The sequence below is a fragment of the Ornithodoros turicata genome, chromosome 6 (genome assembly GCF_037126465.1).
Source record: "Ornithodoros turicata isolate Travis chromosome 6, ASM3712646v1, whole genome shotgun sequence".
Taxonomy (NCBI): Eukaryota; Metazoa; Arthropoda; class Arachnida; order Ixodida; family Argasidae; genus Ornithodoros; species Ornithodoros turicata.
This window is the reverse complement of record NC_088206.1, coordinates 24021372-24042744: the sequence shown is the minus strand read 5'-3', so window position 1 is coordinate 24042744 and position 21373 is coordinate 24021372. Positions and strand designations below refer to the sequence as shown.

The window sequence follows — 21373 nt, the reverse complement described above, 5'->3', positions numbered from 1 at the left end:
TACAGGGGACTAGCAAATTTTCCGCAGTTGTAGATTCAGGGAAAGACTCAGCAATGTATCTCGAGGATATTTGGACATATATGGGCCGCGATTAGACCCATTCAAATGGTACTATTCTTTTTTATTGTATGTCATATTATTGATTGCGCTGTCATCGTCATATTATCATCAGCTCCTGATTATCACCAGCTCGCTTGCATCCCACTTTTATGTTCAGTGTCATTTATGTTACTGTCCCTGTTACAGTCCATTTTTGTTACTGGGTCCCTATCCTCGTCAAAACTAATCGACCTCGATTACTTTACGTCACAAGCTGTAGGGGCGGGGCTGCCACGAAATACTCTGTCCTTAAATCCCGCCCGTTTCAATTGAAATTTATACCTAGTTTTCCTTCGCAGCCTCTCGGCCCTAATCTCGGACCGTGACCCTACGTCATTTTGACGTAACAATGACGTAAAAGATTAGTTCCAAAGCTGAAAAGCAATGTAGCGAAAGAGGGTTGATTACTTTGAGCGGCGATGGGTTTCGTGATGGGTCCGCATGTGCATTTCCGTTTATTGTACGTTTTGTATAATGTCTGTATGTGTTCGTCACAACAAAAAAAATCATACCTTTCTTCGTTTTTGTTTAATAATGATAAAAAAGCACCGCGTAAAAACGTTTCTCTGCGCCGATCGCGGCATCGTATGCGTGAAAGTGGCGGGCTCTTCGAAGCGTCGTCCGAGCCGTACGTCGTACAATCAATGTTATTGCAACGTAGCGGTGTGCACACAAAAAACTCATCGATCAAAGTTCACTGTTTGTTGAGTAAAACTATCTCATTTGCGGTATCATTACCACCCCCACAGCTCACGAGCAAAAGAAGCATATTGAAATGCGAATTATCATTTCGCATATCGAGCACACGAACACACAGAAAAAATATAAAGAAAAGCTCATAAATAAAGCTCAAGATTTAAAGCACAAACCGATTTCTCATAAACGCGTTTACGGCTCGCGCCACACTCTCTGTTCGACCCTTTGCAATGATCCTTTGTGCTTTTATCGTTTTGTTGCCTGCCATCAGCGCCATCTCACGGGCACATACCGAATTATAAATGCCAAGTACAATCACAGTGTCACACAAACATTGCCATCTTGCACACGTGTAAGTCAAGAAAAATGACAAACAGCAAAAAAGGAAATTACGAGCGTGCTTTTCCGCGCATTTTCCACGAAATTCAGTTTTATGCCGGTAGAGTTTTCTGTTTCCAAATAACCGAACCAACCCAAACCAAAGAACCGAAGTATCAAGGCAGGGCGGGCAGATCACCGGTGTGGCCTTCGGATTCTCAGGAGGAAACACCGATAAGGCGGGTCGCTTTCCAAGATAACACGTGGGGCGATTGGTTGATAGAAGGTGTCAACCACTTTTAATATTCACGCCTTTTTCGATTGTGCACCAATGACAGAAGAAATTTAAAGTAATTGAGGTAGATTACTTTGACCAGGATAGGGCCCCTGGTGTAAGAAAGACAAGCATAATAAATTTTTTTATATTGATGAGACAGAATGACGCAAGTTCATAAATCACATGAAGCACAGTTTGCACTGTGCTACCTGTACCGTCCAGCTAACGCATGTATGTGTGCGCCCCCGGTAAACCATCTACCGTACGTCCTAGGCTCGTCTACGTCGCAGAAGCTCGGTGGACTTGCTACTATTGTTTGATGCAACAGAGCACAGTTTGCAAACTGTGAGAAAAGGCAAGTGCCATAGGGGACAATCTAGACACGAACGCCGTCTGAATAGCAGGCTTCACCTTCCATCAGGGTTGCCAGATGCCAAACTCGTCTCCCGCCAAAACGGATTCAGAAAATAGCCCAAACATAGCAAAACGCACGCCGACGCATAAAAGAAAAAATAGCCAAAAGCGTTTTCGTTACTCTGTTCACAAAACCCGGAGAATATACAGCAAAAGATAGGGGCATGCAACTTCACATGGGTTATGAGAAGCGCATATGCATAACTCTTGGCTTATGGATACAATAGTTCCCTTATAAACTTGTTCAGGAAGACGTTGGATGGCACAAAGTCTTTACAGCAACGTCCATTTGTCCGTCATTCCGTATGCTAACCGGTGTTCTGCCAACCGTCCCATGGCGCGGACTGATGAAGTCTCCTGTATAGGAGACACACGCCAGGAGGAAAGCACACGCCAATGAGATATCGTGGAAGAAATGCCAAGAGCATCCGAACGACGTCTGAAGTGACTATGGAGAAGTTGCTCAAAAATGCGACAGAGGACGGTGCTGAACGCAGCGCAGGTAGCAGATGCATTTCTTCGGAGAAATTCTGTTGAGCGCGCACGAGAAAATGTGATGCTGACAACGTGCACCCAAGAAACTATGACGCCGCTCCTGTCGCTCTCGCATCTCCACCGAGATCTCGCTTCAAAAAGTCGCTCATGCGGATACCTGGTTACTCTCAATCAGACTTGTACGTATTTGGAGTATTGTATTTAAAATACTGTATTTTAAATACAATTTGCGGTATTTTGGTACTCTACTCAATACTTTCGGTTTTGTGTATTTTACTCTATTTAAAATACATTTTATGGTATTTTCTACTCAATACTCTAGTTACATATTTTGGATCTCCCTCTCAAACTTTCTGTGTCTAGTCTTTCCATTATCTTGCTTGTTCTGTGACAATTTCCTCGGACTTGACTCGGACATTGGCCCTTCCTGGAAGTCCCCATTTAGAGATCTTGCCCCGTGTGTACTAATCCTCGGCGAGTGAGGGTTCTATTATGTGTGCCCTGACGCGGTAACGCCGAATTCTGACCTCGCCGGGCAGGGACCTGTAGAAGTTTGCTTTGTTCTGGGTCACATGTGCTTAGTGGTGTTATGTAGTATCTCTTTGTCATCTTTTTGGGACTTGTGTTTAGATGACTCCTATCACGCAGGGGCGGCTTGCGTAGTACGCGGGCTTTAGGTGATTCATGTCACATAGCGGCGACTTGCCGCATTGACCAGTGACGTTTTGCGTTCAAGGATAAATAGTATCTTAATTGTATTTCAAATACTTTTTGAAGTATTTCGTACTTTATCTTAATTACTTTAATTTTCATGTATTTATACTCTATCTTAATTACATTCTTACGTCAGTATGTATTATCTTATCTTGAATACATTTTTGAGTATCTTGTACATGTCTGCTCTCAATGCAGTTCATCCCACTAATGCAGTCTACCATACCATCTACCATACTCAACACAAAGGGACCCTTCTCCCACAATATGCTATGCTGGGTGAAAAGGCTCACGTTTGGAGCAGAACATCATCGAATGAGCACAACACCGCAATTAGAAATTATTCGAGTTGGGCCTTCTCCGATTGTTCGAATTCGACTCGCCGTCTGAAGAAATTATTCGCATTAGATTTGCAGTGCAAGTGAAATATTCGTGAACTATTTGCAATGGAAATTTTGCAATTTGCACAGCTCTAGTTGTATGAGGGATCTGTATCAAAATGTAGCAGCAGGCACCAGGTTCCCTTTTGTTTTGGTCAGGGCATTCGCTTAAAATAGTGAAAACCTGGAAAAGTCAGGGAATTTGAAAGCTGCAGTTTGGTAGACACCCTGCAATCCAAGCTGCAATATAGTAGGTAGTGTGTCAGTTAAGGTAGGGAACCCTAGAAAAAGTATTTCCTCTTATCATGCTGTGGTGTTCCACTCCTACTGTCATAACGGCGTCTGCCGGCCCTAAAAACGAATCCCAACACGGACTAATTTGCAAAATGCACACCTACATAACTGACTTACATGAATACTTACCTAATTTGCTTATAAGTTACATGTACATCAGATGCAACAATCCGTACGTCTTGCCACTGTTCACTGTGAACTGAGAACAGAACATAACGCGAACAATGCGAACAAGTGGAGCATCATGACGGAAGGATATGCTGGTGGGAAAGTGATACACTTTGGCGTTTATTTAGGCTGTTTTTGTCCGCCAGTGATAATCATCGTGTATAAAAGTTGTCAAAATGTTCTGATGTAAAGCATATGTTGTGCTTTCATATGCAAATATTCAATTAATTTGAACTAATACTTACGGGGACTAACTTCCGGCGTGGTGAGATACTGAGCAGAGCGGCGGGAGAGAGAAGTCACGAGGCAGGGCAGGCCATTGCAGAGAGGGTATGCAATCGCTGAGCTAGTGCAGATTCACAAACTGCCGCAGACTGCTCTGCTTGTACTTGGGAAAATATGGAGAGGAAAAATGTACCATCGCTCTGCTTCCAATTTCTGTCACCCGGTTTAGACACCATGGTGACACTCACGTATCATTCTCGAGTACGGTTTGTGGAGGCCAGAAATTACAAAACAAATCAAACCAATCAAACACATGAAAAAAAAAAAAAAAAAGGAGGGCCTACATTACTAGACGTGGTCAAATTTCTGATCGAACAAAAATTCAGAAGTTCGTCCTTGTTTGCAGGCTGTTTGCGGGAGAAACCGCCTTTGCTTTTCCTCAATCGCGCGGCGATTTTTAGCAGCATGCCGCGCCATTGGCCAATCAGGTGGTCAACAGAGATTGAATCACGCACTTGTTTTCTTCCGTATCCGGCCTCTCACCCAGTCTGCAGCGTACGTTGACAGCGTCATCAGCGTCCATATTGTGAGAGCCACAGAAGCTGCAGGCGATGGCGGCTGCTGGGCGAAAAGCACTCTCGTGCAGTGTCACCCCGCAGACGGTTTCCGCACATGTGTACCGCATGTGGGTACCTGCCCTTGCGGTGCTTTTGTTGGATTTGCGCCCACGGTCGGATGATGGTCCCCTGTCACTCTAGCTAAACAGACGTGGAAGGAAATGCTGGACGAACACGCTCTGAACTTGCAGACAATATGACGAAGTTGGCGAACGATACCAGCTTTCGAGTGTCAGTGCAGCTAGCGGTGTCTTCCGGCAGCGTCTCGCCTCTACCATCGCCGTGTTGCCAGCCGACGCCGGTTACATGGTTCGCGCTTGCACAATGCAGTGATAAGGTCAATACCGACTCTGCTGGAAGTCTATATGACTGGTATACTAAAACTTTAGAATTTGCGTAGTTTAATATCGTTACGAATGTTCCCGCGCAATTTGTGCATCCCCAACTTTTCTTACTTAACTTGGGAGAAGAAGTACACACTTTATACGAGTAAATACGGTATACTGAACCTTCTCAAAGTGGATGTTTTTGTTTTATAAAACAGGATGCTAGCAGCACTAGCAACCGTACTCGCCTGTTTAGCTGATAGTAGCAGAATGTGTTATGAGCCAGTGAACTGAGATTACCCCGTGCAATATCAGAGAGTAGGACTGGTGGTTAATCACAATTTACTGGTCCAATGATGTAATGTGTGTCACAAGGAAGTACCTGTATTGTAAACCAGTTTTCCGGTTCTATCTGCAGATTTTATGATCCCTACAATGAAATTTATCTTTCGGTTAAAGGCCAGTTCCCACATATTGCGCTTTGCTACATAGCACTAGAAAATTGCGCTATATTTTCCTCCTCGCATTGCTACAAACCGCTATATAACCGCTCTTGTCGAAGTAGAGCCCCGGTCAACTTTTCTTGCGCTGTATTGAGCGGCGAGTCTGCATTAACCAACCGTGAGTTTTTTTCAGCCGTGACGTCGCGGAGGTTGGGGTTTGTGTTGCTGCCGATCACTCGAAGCAGCAAGACGGGAATGCAACGACGACGACGTGAAAATGGCCACGAGTTTCATCTGCCAATGCATGGATGTTTGGTTACTATAGTCCGGTATTGCGATCACAGCATCAAAAGTGTCATCCCCCTTCATGCTGCGGATACCCGACGCTGACAGTGCATCACGTCGCAAAGAGATATCCCGTGACCCCAGCAGGATAGCGCTATGTGCTCGGTTGTATGTGAGAACGGCAAACGGAAAAACAGCGCTAGGTTTCGAGTGCTATTTTCTAGCCCTATAGAGCGAAACGCTATATGTGGGAACTCGCCTTAAGGTTTATGATGTGCCAAAAATGCTGGAAATGTCTGATGAAATGCACCAGTGCAGGGGACAAAAATGCACCTTGAGATCAACTGCCTTTCAGGCACATGAATGGCTGCAGTATGACCAAAGCATATACAGGGTGTAGAACTATGAGCTACGAGAGCAGCATAGATGTCCTTTTTGCAGTTGAGTTCTACGGGCAGGCGAGTTCTACAGCCATCCTCTCGAAGAAAGTGTGCAATACAAGATGACTAATTACCTAAAATTTGGTAATAAAATTGTTAATTAGGGGATTTCGGGCACAAGCAATATAGCAGATTGAGAGGCTGTCCTAATTGCAAGCCATTTCACATTTAACAAATCTGGAAACATGCACGTGCGTTAAAATATCCATTCCTGAATTTTGATATGCAAATGAGCCAAAACCGCGGTGACCGGGAACGCGGGGGGTACAGTGCTCATTTCACGTCAGGGGGCCACATGATTTGGAGCGATGGAGGGGATTGTATAGGTGCCGCTCATCTGGCCAGATAAACCACTTTCCGGCAAAGATAGGCCTCCACCGGCGACTGTCCTTGACTTTGCTGACCAAGAGCGAGGGAAGCTTCGCCTCCAAAATGCGCGCCAATAGGAGGACTCGGAAGGCGGAGCGCTGCGGCCTCTGCTCTTGCCTAACAGATGACGCACCGGTAGCGCTTGGCTCGGGATATGTGACCCGCTGTCATCTGCTTCTTCCGGTAGAGCTACGACCTTGAAGCTGACCCGCAGCCTCTGCTCTCGCGTAGAGATGGCGCAACATTGGCGCTCGGTAAGGGCATGTGTGGTCGCCACAACTTTGAGCCTCGACCTTGAGACTGGCCGGTAACCTAAATTCGACAGTTATGCTTTGTGAAAAAGGAAATAAATGTTGCTGCTTTTGTTCTACTCCGCACTGAAATAAATCATTTAAAATAATTGTACTTGTGTGTGTCTTTTTCTTTCTTTTTGTAAGTAGTTATGGAAGTATGTAAAAAGGAAAGAAATGTTGCTGCTTGTTGTACTCGTCACACTGAAATAAATAATTTGAAATAATTGTACTGTGAACATCAGTTCTCTCATGTTGTACTGTGTGTTTCTTTTTTTTTTTTTTTGTAAGTAGTTACGGAAGAAAATAATTGTACTGTGTGTGTGTCTTTTTTCTTTTTCTAAGTAGTTACGGATGAAACTAATTGTACTGTGTGTGTGTGTGTTTCGTTTTTGTAAGAGTTCCGGGACATTTGATCGAAAGCCGTTTGATCGAACGCGGGACATTTGGTCGAAAGCCATTTTATCGAACACCGTTCTTGGAGCGTTGATGAAACAAAAAAGAAGAAAACAACAAAAGAAAGCTTCAGTTCTAAACGCTGTTATCCTAAGGAATATTTCACTATGTGCAATCCACTTGCCCATCAACACATTGCTTATCCTAATCCACTTTTTCGCATCCAGAAGGCGATCCGATGGTGTGCCTTTTTCCCCCGCTATTTATTTGCATTAAGTGCTGAAACTGCGTTTGCACGAGCTTTGAAAGTAAAGTTGAACGTTTAGCTCCACTCTCATGTCTTCATGGCTGTTACTGCCTCAGCGCATTGCTAAAAGTACCCGCAAACATTTCATTTGGCAAAATGCTCCGCAAACTGGGACAATTTTTCCCTACGCCCACGCTAACGTGAGGCATGTTGTCCGCTGCATTTTTCCGACATATCTGCCGGAAATATGCAGAAGGTATCAGGGCCTTGGGGAATTGCTTCTTAATCTTTTCACGTTGTCTGTGTGTTCTGTTTCACGACCGCTGCCGTTTCGATCAAATGGTGTTCGATCAAATGGCTTTCGACCAAACGACGTTCGATCAAATGTCCCGGAACCCTTACAAAAACAAAACACACACACACGCAGTACAATTAGCTTCTTCCGTAACTACAGTCGACCCCCATTTATCCGGACGGTGCCGTTCCCGGCGAAATCGTCCGGATACCGGGGCATCCGGATAAATGAAACGACCGAATAGAAACGTCCTACACAGCAAGGTTTAATTAAAACACAGAAATCTCGTCAATGACAGCTGTTACATAGTAGTGTAGCCACTCGATTCCTGCAAACTTTTGCTAACTGCGTAGAGTTGAGCCACGCTGTTGCGCTGCTCCAAGAATGTCAGTGCGGACGCAAAGCGTCAATGTCGGAGCCTTGTTTCTCACTGGCGTCATCGGCACCGTCTTGCTGCACATCATCGGAGGGGATAGCAGCAATCACACCGTAATCGGTCATAGCTGCACACGCGTCATCATCCTTATCAACGTCAACGTAGTCAGAAACCGCAGCATCATCTACGGCAGTCGCAGTGAGCCTCTGCATCAGGGATCGCAGCTCAGCTAGGGGAATGTCTTCATCGGCCAACGGGCCGTAAGCAGCAGGCCCTCAGGTTGGAGTTTTCCCCTCTAGAACCGGACAGTTGCTCGAGATATTTCCAAATGACTCGACTGGTCAACGTGACCCAACGCACACAAATAGAAAAGGGGGTCATCGTGCACGGTTGTCTCCCCTACGGAGGAATGTAGGTCCCTGACGTGTGACGGGAATAACCACAACACAGCGAAAAGGGTGACGAAGCGGAGTCAGCTTCTCCTCTTACTCACGATAGTCCGGATATCTGAAGCTGGATTACAAGAATTTTCGACTTTCGTTCCCTGGAATTCTTGTCCGAGTCCGGAAGCTGAAGTCCGGATAAACGAGAACAAAATACATGAAGGAAACTCCGTCCCCGTGCCTTTTGTCCGGGTACCGCGGGATCCGGATAAATGAAGTCCCGATAAACGGGGGTTGACTGTACTTACAAAAAGAAAAAAGACACACAGTACAATTATTTTCTTCCGTAACTACTTACAAAAACGAAAAAAAAAAAACAGTACAGTTGTTTCAAATGATTTATTTCTGTGCGAGGAGTAGAACAAGCAACAACATTTCTTTCCTTTTTACATACTTCCATAACTACTTACAAAAAGAGAGAAAAAGACACACAGTAGTACAATTATTTTAAATGATTTAGGTCAGTGCGAGGAGTAGAACAAAAGCAGCAACACTTATTTCCTTTTTCATGAGCTGAGGCAATGTTCACGCATAAGAGCGAAGCGAAACGTCGAACTGGCCGAAAATTTGGTAATGTAATGACACATCCATGAAGCATAATCGTCGAATTTAGGTTACCGGCCAGTCTCAAGATCGAGGCTCAGAGTTGTGGCGACCACACGTGCCCTTACCGAGCGCCAATGTTGCGCCATCTCTACGCGAGAGCAGAGGCTGCGGGTCAGCTTCAAGGTCGTAGCTCTACCGGAAGAAGCAGATGACAGCGGGTCACATATCCCGAGCCAAGCGCTACCGGTGCGTCATCTGTTAGGCAAGAGCAGAGGCCGCAGCGCTCCGCCTTCCGAGTCCTCCTATTGGCGCGCATTTTGGAGGCGGAGCCTCCCTCGCTCTTGGTCAGCAAAGTCAATGATAGTCGCCGTAGAACTCAACTCCAGAAACATCTATGCTGTTTTCATGCTGCTTTCATGCCTTCATGCTGCTAAAAAAAAAACACCCTGCATAGCAGCCGGAGGAGTAAAAATGGCCAAATCAACCAGTTAACTCCAGGACTGTTTCAGCCCAGCACAGGAGAAGGCTCTACAGTCCTGCCCATGCAATGTCTATTACGAAACTAAATTTTATAAGCGGCAAATTGGAAAGGGTGTTTATATTAAAATTGAGATGTTTCGAAATCATTCTTTTCGAAAGTTCTTTTGGTGTGGTGATTTTGAAAGATAAAAGCATTCCCAAGAAGCAAACCATTCCATGATGGTGATAGTGATGCATGTAACCTCCCATTTACAATGATGGAGTACTTGAGGGTGTTGTTGTCAGTAAAGGATACTGCCCTATACCGGGCATGTTTTGCTTGTCAGAGGCTTGTCAATCAAGTCCTTACTCAATATTTTCAACCACATTTGAGCAGACAGTCTTTTTGGATGGAAAATTGCTAGAATTATACCACCTTTTAAAGGGGGACTCCGGGACAATTCGAAATTCTTATAGTGACTGTGTAAATGGGTTCAGTACATTGTTCAAAAATGAGAAACAAAGTTGGTTTGGCGGTCGGGGACTCGTTAGTTGCCTAAAGAGCTGGGAAGCTTATATCGAAATTGAAACTCGGGAAGGCTCCTCACTCCAGTCTCCTGGACCCCGCGTGACGTGACAGGCAGTCTTGTGTGGGCCGTCGGCTGTTGGTTTTGGGTGCGCGCTTGGCAACTTCTTCGTGCGACATGGACGACGAGTCATCTGCTTCCTCATTTCGTTCTAAAGTATACACTCCACTGGTAGAACAGAATCTACAGAAAGGCAGCACTAAGGAGCAGTGAAAACTCCCTCCACAACTTCGTTTGTGGTGTCGGCGGGGTGTGCAGTGAATACTGTACATTCTAGTACACAAAAGATGAGAGTACCGTAGTTGACCTCTAGTACGAGAGAGAGGTCTCTGATATGCGTATCCTCTAGAAAACTCAACTCCTATGGAGTGTGTCGAATTCGACCAGCGGCATGGCCGAGTGGGCTAAGGCGCCCGCTCGTTGGTGGTAACCAAGGTCGTGCTGAAGACCAGGAGGTGGTGGGTTTGAATCCTACCGCTGGCTGTGCTGTCTGAGGTTACCCTGGGCTTTCCGAAGACTTTCCAGACGAATGTCGGTACAGTTCCCCATGAAGTCGGCCCAGGACGTATACTAAACCCCCTGTCCCCCACTCCTTCCTCCTGTCCTCTCTCCATCTGTCCACATCTGTACGCCGCTCATACCACAGTTGCGGCGCTAACACGCATTAAAAAAAGTGTAGAATTCGCGATGTATTGAATCTGCTGCAAGCCATGTCTTTAGCAGACAAAATTTTTGTGGGAAGTCATGTAGAGGACGATGGTCTTCCTCTACATGAGTCCCGACCGGTGGTGGTGCTATGCCATGGAGAGGCGATGACGGTGGCCTATCTCCATGGCCGCACCAGTGGCACTGAAGCTGGTGCTCCAGGCGCGTGTCCATCCTCGTCGTTGTCCACCGGCCGCCACATCACTCCTCCCTCAGATGCGGAAAGGCGATAAAGCAGAAGGTGTCCACGACTTCATTTGAGGAGGGCAGCGAGGGCGACCGTGGATGACGTGCACGGTTGAACGGGTGCATGGTACGGCACACGTTGGCGACACGTTGCATCCTCGTTGTGATGGATAGGAGCGGAAGAAGACTGTTGGCGTGATGTAAGAGATCTGCAGCGAAGTTGCGGAGGGCACTGTCGAAGTCGATGCCTGGGGTGCCGCAACCGGCATGGGACACGTCCGGGTCACCAGATGTAAGGACGAAGATCTTCCTCTACATGAGTCCTGATGGTATGCCGCGGTATATGCGGTGATGGTATGCCACAGAGAGGCGATGACGGTGGTCTATCTCCATGGCCGAGCCAGTGGAACTGAAGCGGGTGCTCCAGGCACGTGTCCATCGTCGTCGTTGTCCACCGGCTGCCACAGTCAGACACTGTGGCTACTCACTGTGTTGATGCTATTTCGCACTGTTTTGATTACATCATTCCAGGATATCTGGTTGGGCCTACAAGGTCACGCTGCACTGCTTATGGCTGGTTTTTGACAAAGTTTCTGTAAATTCATACTGCACCTAGTGACAGGACAGGACACAGGTTCCTGTTCATGGCTGCCAGTAGCCCTGTCCCCGTGGATCTTTCCTCTAGAAAGTTTCTTCCTGGGACATTCTTTCTGAATCCTGATGGACAGCTTTATCATAATTTCTGGCCATGAACGTCCTCCAACCGAAAATTAGTCTTTTAAGATAAAAGCACCTCATATAATGTGCAGCAGCATATAACACGCACACTGTGTTCATGCTCAGAAAACAAGGACGCATGACGTTGAGCTGGATTGTCATGTGACAGTAATTCCTGATAATTTGTGGCTTTGCACATAAAGAAAGACGACTATAATCATGAGCCACGCCACAGTCTTTCGTGCTCCGAAATCTCCACACACGACCACTGCATGTAACGTCTGTCACGGAAGACCGCTTGTCTAAGCAATGTGTATCCTGTCACCATGTTCCTCAGCTCATCACCCTGCCGTGCTCATACGGGTTCGAACCCGTAATCCATGATCAAAGCTTGCTGCCGCCATAGAAAATACCATAGGATAACAAAACGACGATAACGCGCAACACTCTATAGCACACAGGAGGAGCGTGGAGGCCAAATTTCACTGTATAACCCATGCATTATACTCCGAAAATTATCGTACATGAAGTGGCACACCTTAAAGGAGCATTGAGGTGACATTTAACGTCGCTCGAAATTCCGCCTCGTCTGTCAATCTGTCCACTAGGAGTCACCATGCAAAATATTTTCATTCTCTGCGGTGCGTCATAGCTGTGCAATCGAATTTACAAAAAACAGTCTGAGAAAGCAGCTGCAGATGGCCGTAACGATACTCGCACGATGTGGTGAAGACTCCGTGCCTTGTTTCATAGTTTTTTCTTCGCAGCACACGAGCTGCTTATAAAGGCTTGAGCTGTGCCGCCGTACGTCACTGGTCACGTGAGGGGAGTAGCATACATCACGACGTACTCCCGTTCTGCGATGCGCTCTCTTCTCGAGGAGAAGGATTTTTCGAAGGTGTGCAGAACAGAGTCCTTGTACTCGCTCTGTACGTCACCTGCGCTCGTCGTTCTTTGGCAGGAACTCATTTTAATCGTAGGAGAACACTCCGCACTGAAAAACTTAAAAAAATGTGGGGGTCACGTTAGTGCTCCTTTAACGGAACTTCCCAAATTTGCCTTGAACAATCATTTCCTCAGAAACAATGCAACCATTTTCCTCCCAAGTGTAACAAGGCTGGGAAAGAACACAGCAAGAAACACAGCTGTGAAGAGTTTAACAAACCATCTTTATTTTGAAGAATTTCTCGCAGATCATTTTTCCAGCTCAATTATTCGGCGCACCGAAATTGGGCATGCACACAACGGCTACCTTTATAGAGCGTAGTAATCCATGCAGAAAGTGTTGTTCCTCAGTTATCGTGTTGGCCACTCATTTTGGTTTCCTTGTAACTTGAGCTTATGTATGTTTAGACACATCTAACCTCACATAACTTCAGTGCACAGTGGGAATATGGAGCACAACTGCAAATAATGAGTTGTTTATATTGGTGGAAATAATCTGACCCATTAATCTAACGAGGTGTTCACGATCAGAACTGATATTCAAGTAATTTGTTCCCCAAACCCAAAACTGAAGGGAAGTGGCTGCATGTGCCTCGGGCATTACCTGTCTCGCCTGTGTTCATACAACTTTCAACATAAAAATAGGATGCAAGAGAGCTGGTGACATTCGTCTGTTGCTTCATGTCCGTCCGTTGTTGTCCCTCAATCTCAAGGAGTGCCACCATGTTCACACGGCTCTCCTGACTTGCAAAAATTTGGCCGACATGCCATGCCAAAAGATCCAGGGTGCAGGCGAGCCGCCACATGGCAACAGGAGTTGTCACATGACGTAAAGCCACAAATTATTATTATTACATGGCAACAGGAGGGGTGACCTGGGACAAGGAACAGAAGAGAGAAACAGTTTGTCCCTTTTGTTCCTTGTCTCGGGTTACTCTTCCTGTTGCCATGCCTTACTGAATTTCTTCAATGCGAGCGCTATGTCCTACTACAAACCACAAATTTTGAACTGCACTCCGTATGTAGCATTTTTTTTAACTGTCCGTCGCTGTGGCAGTGATGTGTTTTGTACTGTATGTATTCGTGGCATGCCAGCAACTTCGATATAATCAATGCATGTGTAGAAAGCACAGAGCTTGTATAAATGACCGCATATTATCGGATCGCACTAGCTTGTAGCTATGATCCGACTGGTATATAGTGCCTTACCATGTATATTACGATCTTGTCAGTTCAATAAAAAAAAATATATATTTAGGGTGACCTAGAGGCCTGGCTCTATGACACAACACAGCAGCACGTCTGCAGAAAACTGTAACCAGCCGTCCCTTTTGCTAGCCTCCCAAAAAAAAGCTTCCGAGTCATACTGAACAAGAACCTCGAACTTGAGGGGAACGAAAAGGACAGTGAGATGTGGAGGATCAAACTCGGTAACCTCACTCGACCCGGGAAGGGAAATCTAGCTGGAAAGCAGTGTTGTACCCGTTACCGAAATATGGTATCGCGATACCGATACTCGTTACTTGAGTAAAAAGTATCGAAATACCGATATCGATACTTCTTTTGTAAAGTAACGAAGTACCGCTACCATTACTAAAAAAAGTAACGCGATACTTTGGGCGATAATTTTGTTTGAAATACGGAGATGGTGCAACATGGAAATATCGCTTACATGAACAGTTCTGCAGTGAAAAGACAGCATATTTCATATGTAGCTCGGAAACGTTATGCTTGACTTTTAGCAATAGCTGGTTCTTGAAATCGTCTTCTGTCATCCTTGCAGGCTGTGGTGTCTCTGGCAGCTGACAGAGGCCAGTGTGACAATTACGTTAGTGTCAGGCCCACACATACCATGAAGTCCAATGACCCAGGAATCCTATCTGAAGTTTACAATGCCACAGTATATGTGAGTGTGACTCAGTGCGACACGGCAGCTTAGCAGTGGAATTTAGAGCGCACTGTTAAAGAACTTGACCTCTGTTCGTTGACCTCAACTCTTTTGTTGAACACAGCGTGGTTATTTCCTTCAGTTTCAAAGCAAAACGGTGAACACGTGTTTGGTATAATTTCATAATTCCGATTACGGAGAACGTAGGCGTGTCCACAAGCTTCTTGTCGAGGACTAGGCAGACCATTGACAATGAATAAGAGTAAGAAATATGGTCGGTGAAGAAAGGGTGGGGCACTAAAAAGTATCGGTATCGGTAACGATGCGTTACCATAAATGCGTAACGGAAATACTTTTCCGATACTGATTTTAAAAAGTATCGCCAATACGCACTCTGATGCCGAAAAAGTATCGATTACTGTAACGGCGATACGTACAACACTGCTGGAAAGTGAATTTTGGATAGGCCTCTGGATTTACGGTGCTGTGTAGTGGAGGGAGGCTGCTGTGTGGGGCACGAGATGCTGTCACTGGGCTGTGTGCCGCATACCTTCGTCTTTTTTGTCGTATTGTGAGAACGGAGAACCGGATGCAGGGTGATTCTGGTATTAAAATTCTCTAGAAAAATTTTCTTTATTTCTCTGCCCAAGTTTTGGCCTGCGTCTTTTAGTGTTTTCTGTAGAACGCTTCGCAACTTGAGTGCCCACTTTTGGTAATTTTTCTGTACTTTCTGTACAACAACCTCGAAATATGAATTAGGAAAGCTAGTGATTTTCGGTGAAGAGACAATGCAGATTTCGGAAAGCTATCGAACAAGGCTGGTGCCGTGAAAATCGGTCCACTATATACCAAGATAGAGTATAAAGGAAAGTACAAGGTAAACTACTTTGAAGTATACTGAACAACCATATTGCACATTTGGCTTGTATTCCTTCATGTTTCACCATTTGGTGGTGAAAAAAATCGATACGATTATTTTTTTTATTGCCGTTTAAATGGCTCGGCAGTCTTCGGCAGGCATTTTTGGCATGTCTAATTGAATGACTTTCTCAGGGTGTCTACCCACCTGGAAAACCTGGAATTGTCAGGAAATTTTTAGGTGACAGGAAAAGTCACAGGGTTGTCAGAGAAGTTGCCAAAAAGCAGCTGAAGTCAGGGAAAATTGCAGACAAGTGCCATGGCGATATGCTGCGAATCGTGAGTGCCGATCAGTGCTGCTGAGCGGCCACGCCTCAGCAATGTTGCCACGAGTAACAGTTTGTCAATACGACTAACTTGGAGGTGAAAAGTAGGGCAGCCTCACGAATAAGTGGCTTTTAACAAAAGAAGACAAGGGTCATCAGTGAGGCACAGTAATAGCTCTCCCTACTGCAGGAAAAAAAAAAAGGTTATCTAAACATTAAGGTAAAACATGTATGTGTATTCTGTTCGTTTAAATTCAATAAATGATCACGCTCCCTTTTGTTTTGATCAGGGAATTTGCTTGAAATAGTCTGAAAACCTGGAAAAGTCTGGGAACTGAAGGCTATAGTTTGGTAGACACCCTGCTCTCTGCAATAATGATGCATGTGAAAATTTGTGCGTTGGACAAATAAGAAGTCATTGGAAAGAAGGAAATTTTGCTTTGAACTGGAATTCACTGTGCCAGTTTTTTTGATGCAGCAGTGCATGTTTTTTTAATAAATGTATAAAATAGGTCTGCATCTACTGACTAAAAGAGACTTCCCTTGAAAGAGATATAAATCAGTCTACAATGTTATTGCAGATGGCCATGCAGTCATGTCACCTGGCCAGTTCACTGCTTACTCATGAATATGAACCGGAAGTATATATTTATGCGTGTATTTACATGCACGCAGGCAATCGGCTGTACTAGCGCATAGTATTATCACTGCCCAAGTTATCAACCTTCACAGTGCAAAGAGTTCAGGTGCTAATCTCAGCACATGATTTCGGCACATGATGTGCTTTCAGTCAGAAAGAGGAGAAAGCCAATTGAGACAAGGCATTTCCTAGCACTCCTCACCACCTTCACATATATCGCACACTTTGTGGAGAAAACTTAAATGAATACAGGAGCAGCACAAAACTTTTGTTTTGTGCTAAACGAGCAAAAGTAATAAATTTGTTATTTTTTATTATTTATTGCTGTTTATTCCTACCTTAAGAGCAATCAAATCTGGTTCTTGTGAAAACAAAAAAGACTCAAACACAGGTTGCAAGTAATCTAAAGTGATAGCTCGTATGACTTATCAGCATTTTAAACCTGTCAACAATGTACTATTGTTCAAAAATGGCCATTCTAGATATAAAAATTATTTATTTATGTTTTCAAATTTTTCCTTGCATTAGCAGTTGAGCACCTCAGTGCTTGACAGGAAGCTTCTTGAGAAAAGTATATGGGACATGCTGTACACCAAGTACACAACTTGAAATAGTATACTTAAAGTAAAGCACAACTAGAAATGGACTTGAGTACTTGATGCTTCAAGTATTTCTCATCAGTATTGCCCCTGTGGGAATCAAGCATTTTAAGAGCAACATAGCTGTAAAATCTTACTCACCAAATTTGTTTCTATTTTAGAATACGGTAAATGAAGTCTCACATGGCAACACTCTCGAAAACGTGATTATTCATGAACTTAATACATCAAATATGATATCCACATGATAATACAAAACGCGGAGTCCAGAAACTTCTTGGAAGTTATGTAGCATTTTACGCCAACGTGCCACATGCTAACTCGGGCATCTTGAGCACAGTGGTTACTGAAGCGGTTACGACATCACATTGTTTGGTTACAGCTATGTCCGTCTTCAGCACAGATGTTCATGTTCCAGAACAGTGTCAAATCACCAGTAATTTATGCAGATTTCTTCGTTGTTTTGTAAGTTCTACTCAGCCTTCTGGTGCATTGTGTATGATGTCCAGCAGGTAATGTAACAAATAAGGGCCATCAACTGATTACACGTGGGTACTCAGAGGGCAAGCAGCTTACACTGTCATTACTGCTGTAACGGTAAAAAACACCCCTATTAAGTTGTGTATGTAGTCAAACTTAGGATGGGCCCCTTCAATCTGCGCTAAATTAACTGTGTGACGTTTTGTTCTGTCGGTTGAGGATGGATGTATGACCTCAACTAAAAAATTCCTGCTGCATGGCCCTCTTAACATACGTAACTTACTAGCTAGCTACTCCCTACAGCTGGCTAACCTTATCAGTGACTTTCATCTTTCATCATCTTTCATACGTAACTTGTTAGCTTTCATAGCGATGGGAATTTTATGTAGTTTTATGCAGGACTTTAACTTGCACACGTGCCATTTAGTCTTTGGTGTAGCTCTGTGATTTTAATTCTAAACTAGTCCATTCGTACATTCACTGCAGCTTGGTGTATTTATATCCACAGGTGCTGCGATACCTTAACAACTAAAATCGCTAGCAGTGGCACAAACAGGCAAAAAAATGTTCTCACGGGGTGCTGGTTGTTCCGCTGCTTGGTTGATTGGTGCTTACGAAAAGGGAGGAATAGCGAAAGGTGGAAAGAACATTTATTTAGAGGCCTCTTGTGACTGTGGGTGCTCCCCAGCATTAGGGACAACAATGCAACAAAGTAGAAAATGTTAAACACACTTTGGCGGATTGCTCAACAGAGCAAAGGAACGTCGGCATATATCACAATGCATAAATTAAAACAAACATCACAGGTGCACTTGTCATGTCACAGAACAGCGTCAGCTGTGTTTGCTGGCAAATAGAAGCTGCCGTAGTTTATCCACCTCCGAACGCAGCATGGAAAGTTCAGTGCGGAGCTGCAGGTTCTCTTGCTCCAAGTACAAAACCCGTAGCGTCGTCTGCTGCTCTTTAATGCGCCTCAGCTCCCGGGACCGCTTGGCAGACTCATTGTTTCTCTTGCGTCGCTCCCAGTATGCATCGTCTTTACACTCTGGAGGGATTGGTTGTACAGACTTCTTGGGTACTGGGAGGATGAGTGGGGGCATACGTGACGTCAAGGACATGTCGATTGCAGAACTTGGTCGCTCCAACAAATCTTCACTGTTCTCACCTGCAGGGGAAAAAAAAAAAATCCTTGTACAAAGTATTCTCAAGCATTAGGCTGATGGACCATACCGAAGCAAAATTTTGCGCGCAAAGTTGGCGGGAAAGAATGGAAAAGAAAAAAAGTGATTTGAAGACCCTCGAATGGGAGTTGACTGAATGAATGACAATACCTATAATGAATCGCGTGTGGCACGAGATCCGCTCTCGGTGACGTAAGCACGGGAAAACGAATCGCTCTGGTATTTCCGGAACATTGAGTCACAGTGCGCAATACTCCGGCGCCTGTCAAGGAGCGCGTGCGGTCGTGCGTCAGGGAGTAAACCGCACCTTATGAAAAAGTCTGTGGACAAACATCTTGTTATCAACGCAAATCTTGGGATAATAACGAAAGGGTTTTGTCTCGTTCCTTGATAACGATTCGGGGTTTTCGACACAAAAGCAAAGGAGACAGGGAACACTGAGAATGTTTGACATCAGCACATACATTTGTACGCATGCAGTATAGTTAGTATAGCACTGGACCGCAATTTGGTGTCTTCCTTTTTTATATCTTTGGCTAGCAGCTCTGCTGTCCATAACAGAAAATTTGTTGAGAGATTCGCGTGCGTGCGCTGGGAAAAACTCTCAGTCAAGCATTTCGGCATCGATTCGTCTGCTTGCTCGCTGATTTGATGCACTTGGGTTCCACAGTTATGAGCTTTTATCGCAGATCAAATCAAAGGCGAGAAAACGCAAAACGAAATCGTTAGATCGTCGCAACAAATCGAAGAAAATCGTCAAAATTTAGCATATTTACACATACTGTTCGTAGCAATCTCAGTGGGAAATTTGTAGTGAAACATTGTGGAGCGCATTAGCTGCCGACAAACTTACTTGCGCAGCATTTCTGCTCGACGTCGCTTTGCCAGACGACGTGATGAGGGTCAAGCAGGTGGACGGGACCCATATCTTGTGCTGTCGCAGACGCGGCGTTACGCGAACTGTTGACGGGTAGGGATTCTTTTCCCTCTCTTGCTACTTCATTTCGGCGAACGCGTTGCGTGCGTTGCGTCATCCTCTGCGCCATCTGCCGTCATCGCGACAATCGGAATTTCCGCGAACAGTTTTCTCGGAAATCGGACCGAGGGGTTGAAAGCGCGCTCAAGATGATATCACCGTTCGCAAAATAGCGAAGGCTCTGCCGTACTGGCCATACGCTAACGGAAGCATATGTACTGGGGTCAATCCTACGGTGTTGCGCACGGAGAGCAGTGTGTTGCCATCGGCGGCACACCCTCATTAAACATATATTCAAGTTTTTCGTTGTCGTACAAAGCGAGAAAACACGAGTTTCAATAGATAGAAATGCACATATAGAAATGTTTGTCCATATGTTTGCTGCAAGCAGGAATACTTTGTTTTGTCAGGTCAACAACCTCTCCGCAAAGCGTGAATGAATGAATTTCTTCGGAACTGTATGATGTTGCCAATAAGACGTCGTCTCGTTTAGCGAGTTGGTGAATAACGTTTCCGGCATATCCTTAAGATTTCTATAGTTTCCGGAGAATATATGTGCGGGGGAAATCCGCCGTTGCGGTTGTCGGCGCCTGATGCAATCGCGATGCAAGGATTACCGTTGCTTGCTGTAAACAGAGTGCTCCAGCGGTCTGCGATAAGATATCGGGCGCTGTACGTGTGAAACAATGCGCGGAGGCTACGGCACGCGCGCGCTCGCTTCAAATAAAACGGTCCGCAATAATTGAACCCGTGGGTACAGTAAGGGGATATGTCGAGAAATCTCAAACCGAGGAAACTTTGTTACATATTTGTTAAAGTAATTGCAACTCGGTTTACTCGAATAACGCAAATGCAAAATGTGTGACATACCTATATGTGTGTGTCTACTCTACCATCCATTTCCAGGTAGCATCGTTTTCGGTGTGTGTGGTTTAGCAGAAACTGAACAAAATCCAGGACCATAACTTATCCCCTTTTCCAATATAACAGCGCATGTACAGGGTTTTGGTGCACAAAGATACAATTCTCACGAGTCAGACCTTGGTGGCTGAATGTTAGTGATGCCAGGTAGGGTGAAGTGACCGGTGTGTGGTGGAGCAGCCATGATCGGGCTGATTGTGGTGCTAAACGAGCGCACTCTCAAATGATGTCCTAAGATGACCAGCACAGTACAACTTATTAGCACAGTGCATGCGTTTTTCCGATCACAATGCTCAGTAGCACTGCTGACACGGTCAAGTAAGGTAGGAACAACATGTTTTTCGAGTTGAAGTCGAAGTTCATTTCTGCATCGTAGCAAAATTTAAGCTACACCATTTGTATGCGTGCGTGGAAAAGGGGCCTGACCTGACTGTCCATCCCTTTGACACACATGCATTTCCCGTTTCTTACCCTCCTGTAGTGGGTCAATAGATTGCAATACAGTCCTATTTTTTTTTTTTTTTTTCAGGTACGTACTGGTATGTAGATGTCATGGCAAGAAAAAAACTAAAAAGGGGATAAATCGACTTATTCCCTTATTGCACCCAGGGGTTCAATTGTATGAGCATATTTTATGCGCGCAGGGCCCGTCGAAACATTTCCAATGAAAAGAAATGATGCAATTACGCATATTTCTTCTCATTGGAAATGTGATAGCTCCTCAGGAACATACTCCGGGGTGCACTTTATTA

At 44.9% G+C, this 21373-nt stretch overlaps 2 protein-coding genes across 2 annotated transcripts in view; one reads left to right on the top strand and one right to left on the bottom strand.

Annotated features, from left to right (window-relative positions):
• The window catches only part of LOC135396438 (protein MON2 homolog), a 118707-nt gene that overhangs the window by 65728 nt on the left and 31606 nt on the right, over positions 1-21373 (top strand). The window lies entirely within an intron of this gene.
• Positions 18177-19898, bottom strand: LOC135396439 (transcription factor ces-2-like). Its single transcript, XM_064627403.1, has 2 exons — positions 19578-19898; positions 18177-18708 (listed from the first exon to the last, which is right to left on the bottom strand). The coding sequence occupies exons 1-2, from the start codon at positions 19768-19770 to the stop codon at positions 18377-18379; spliced, it is 525 nt and encodes a 174-aa protein (XP_064483473.1). The 5' UTR covers positions 19771-19898; the 3' UTR covers positions 18177-18376.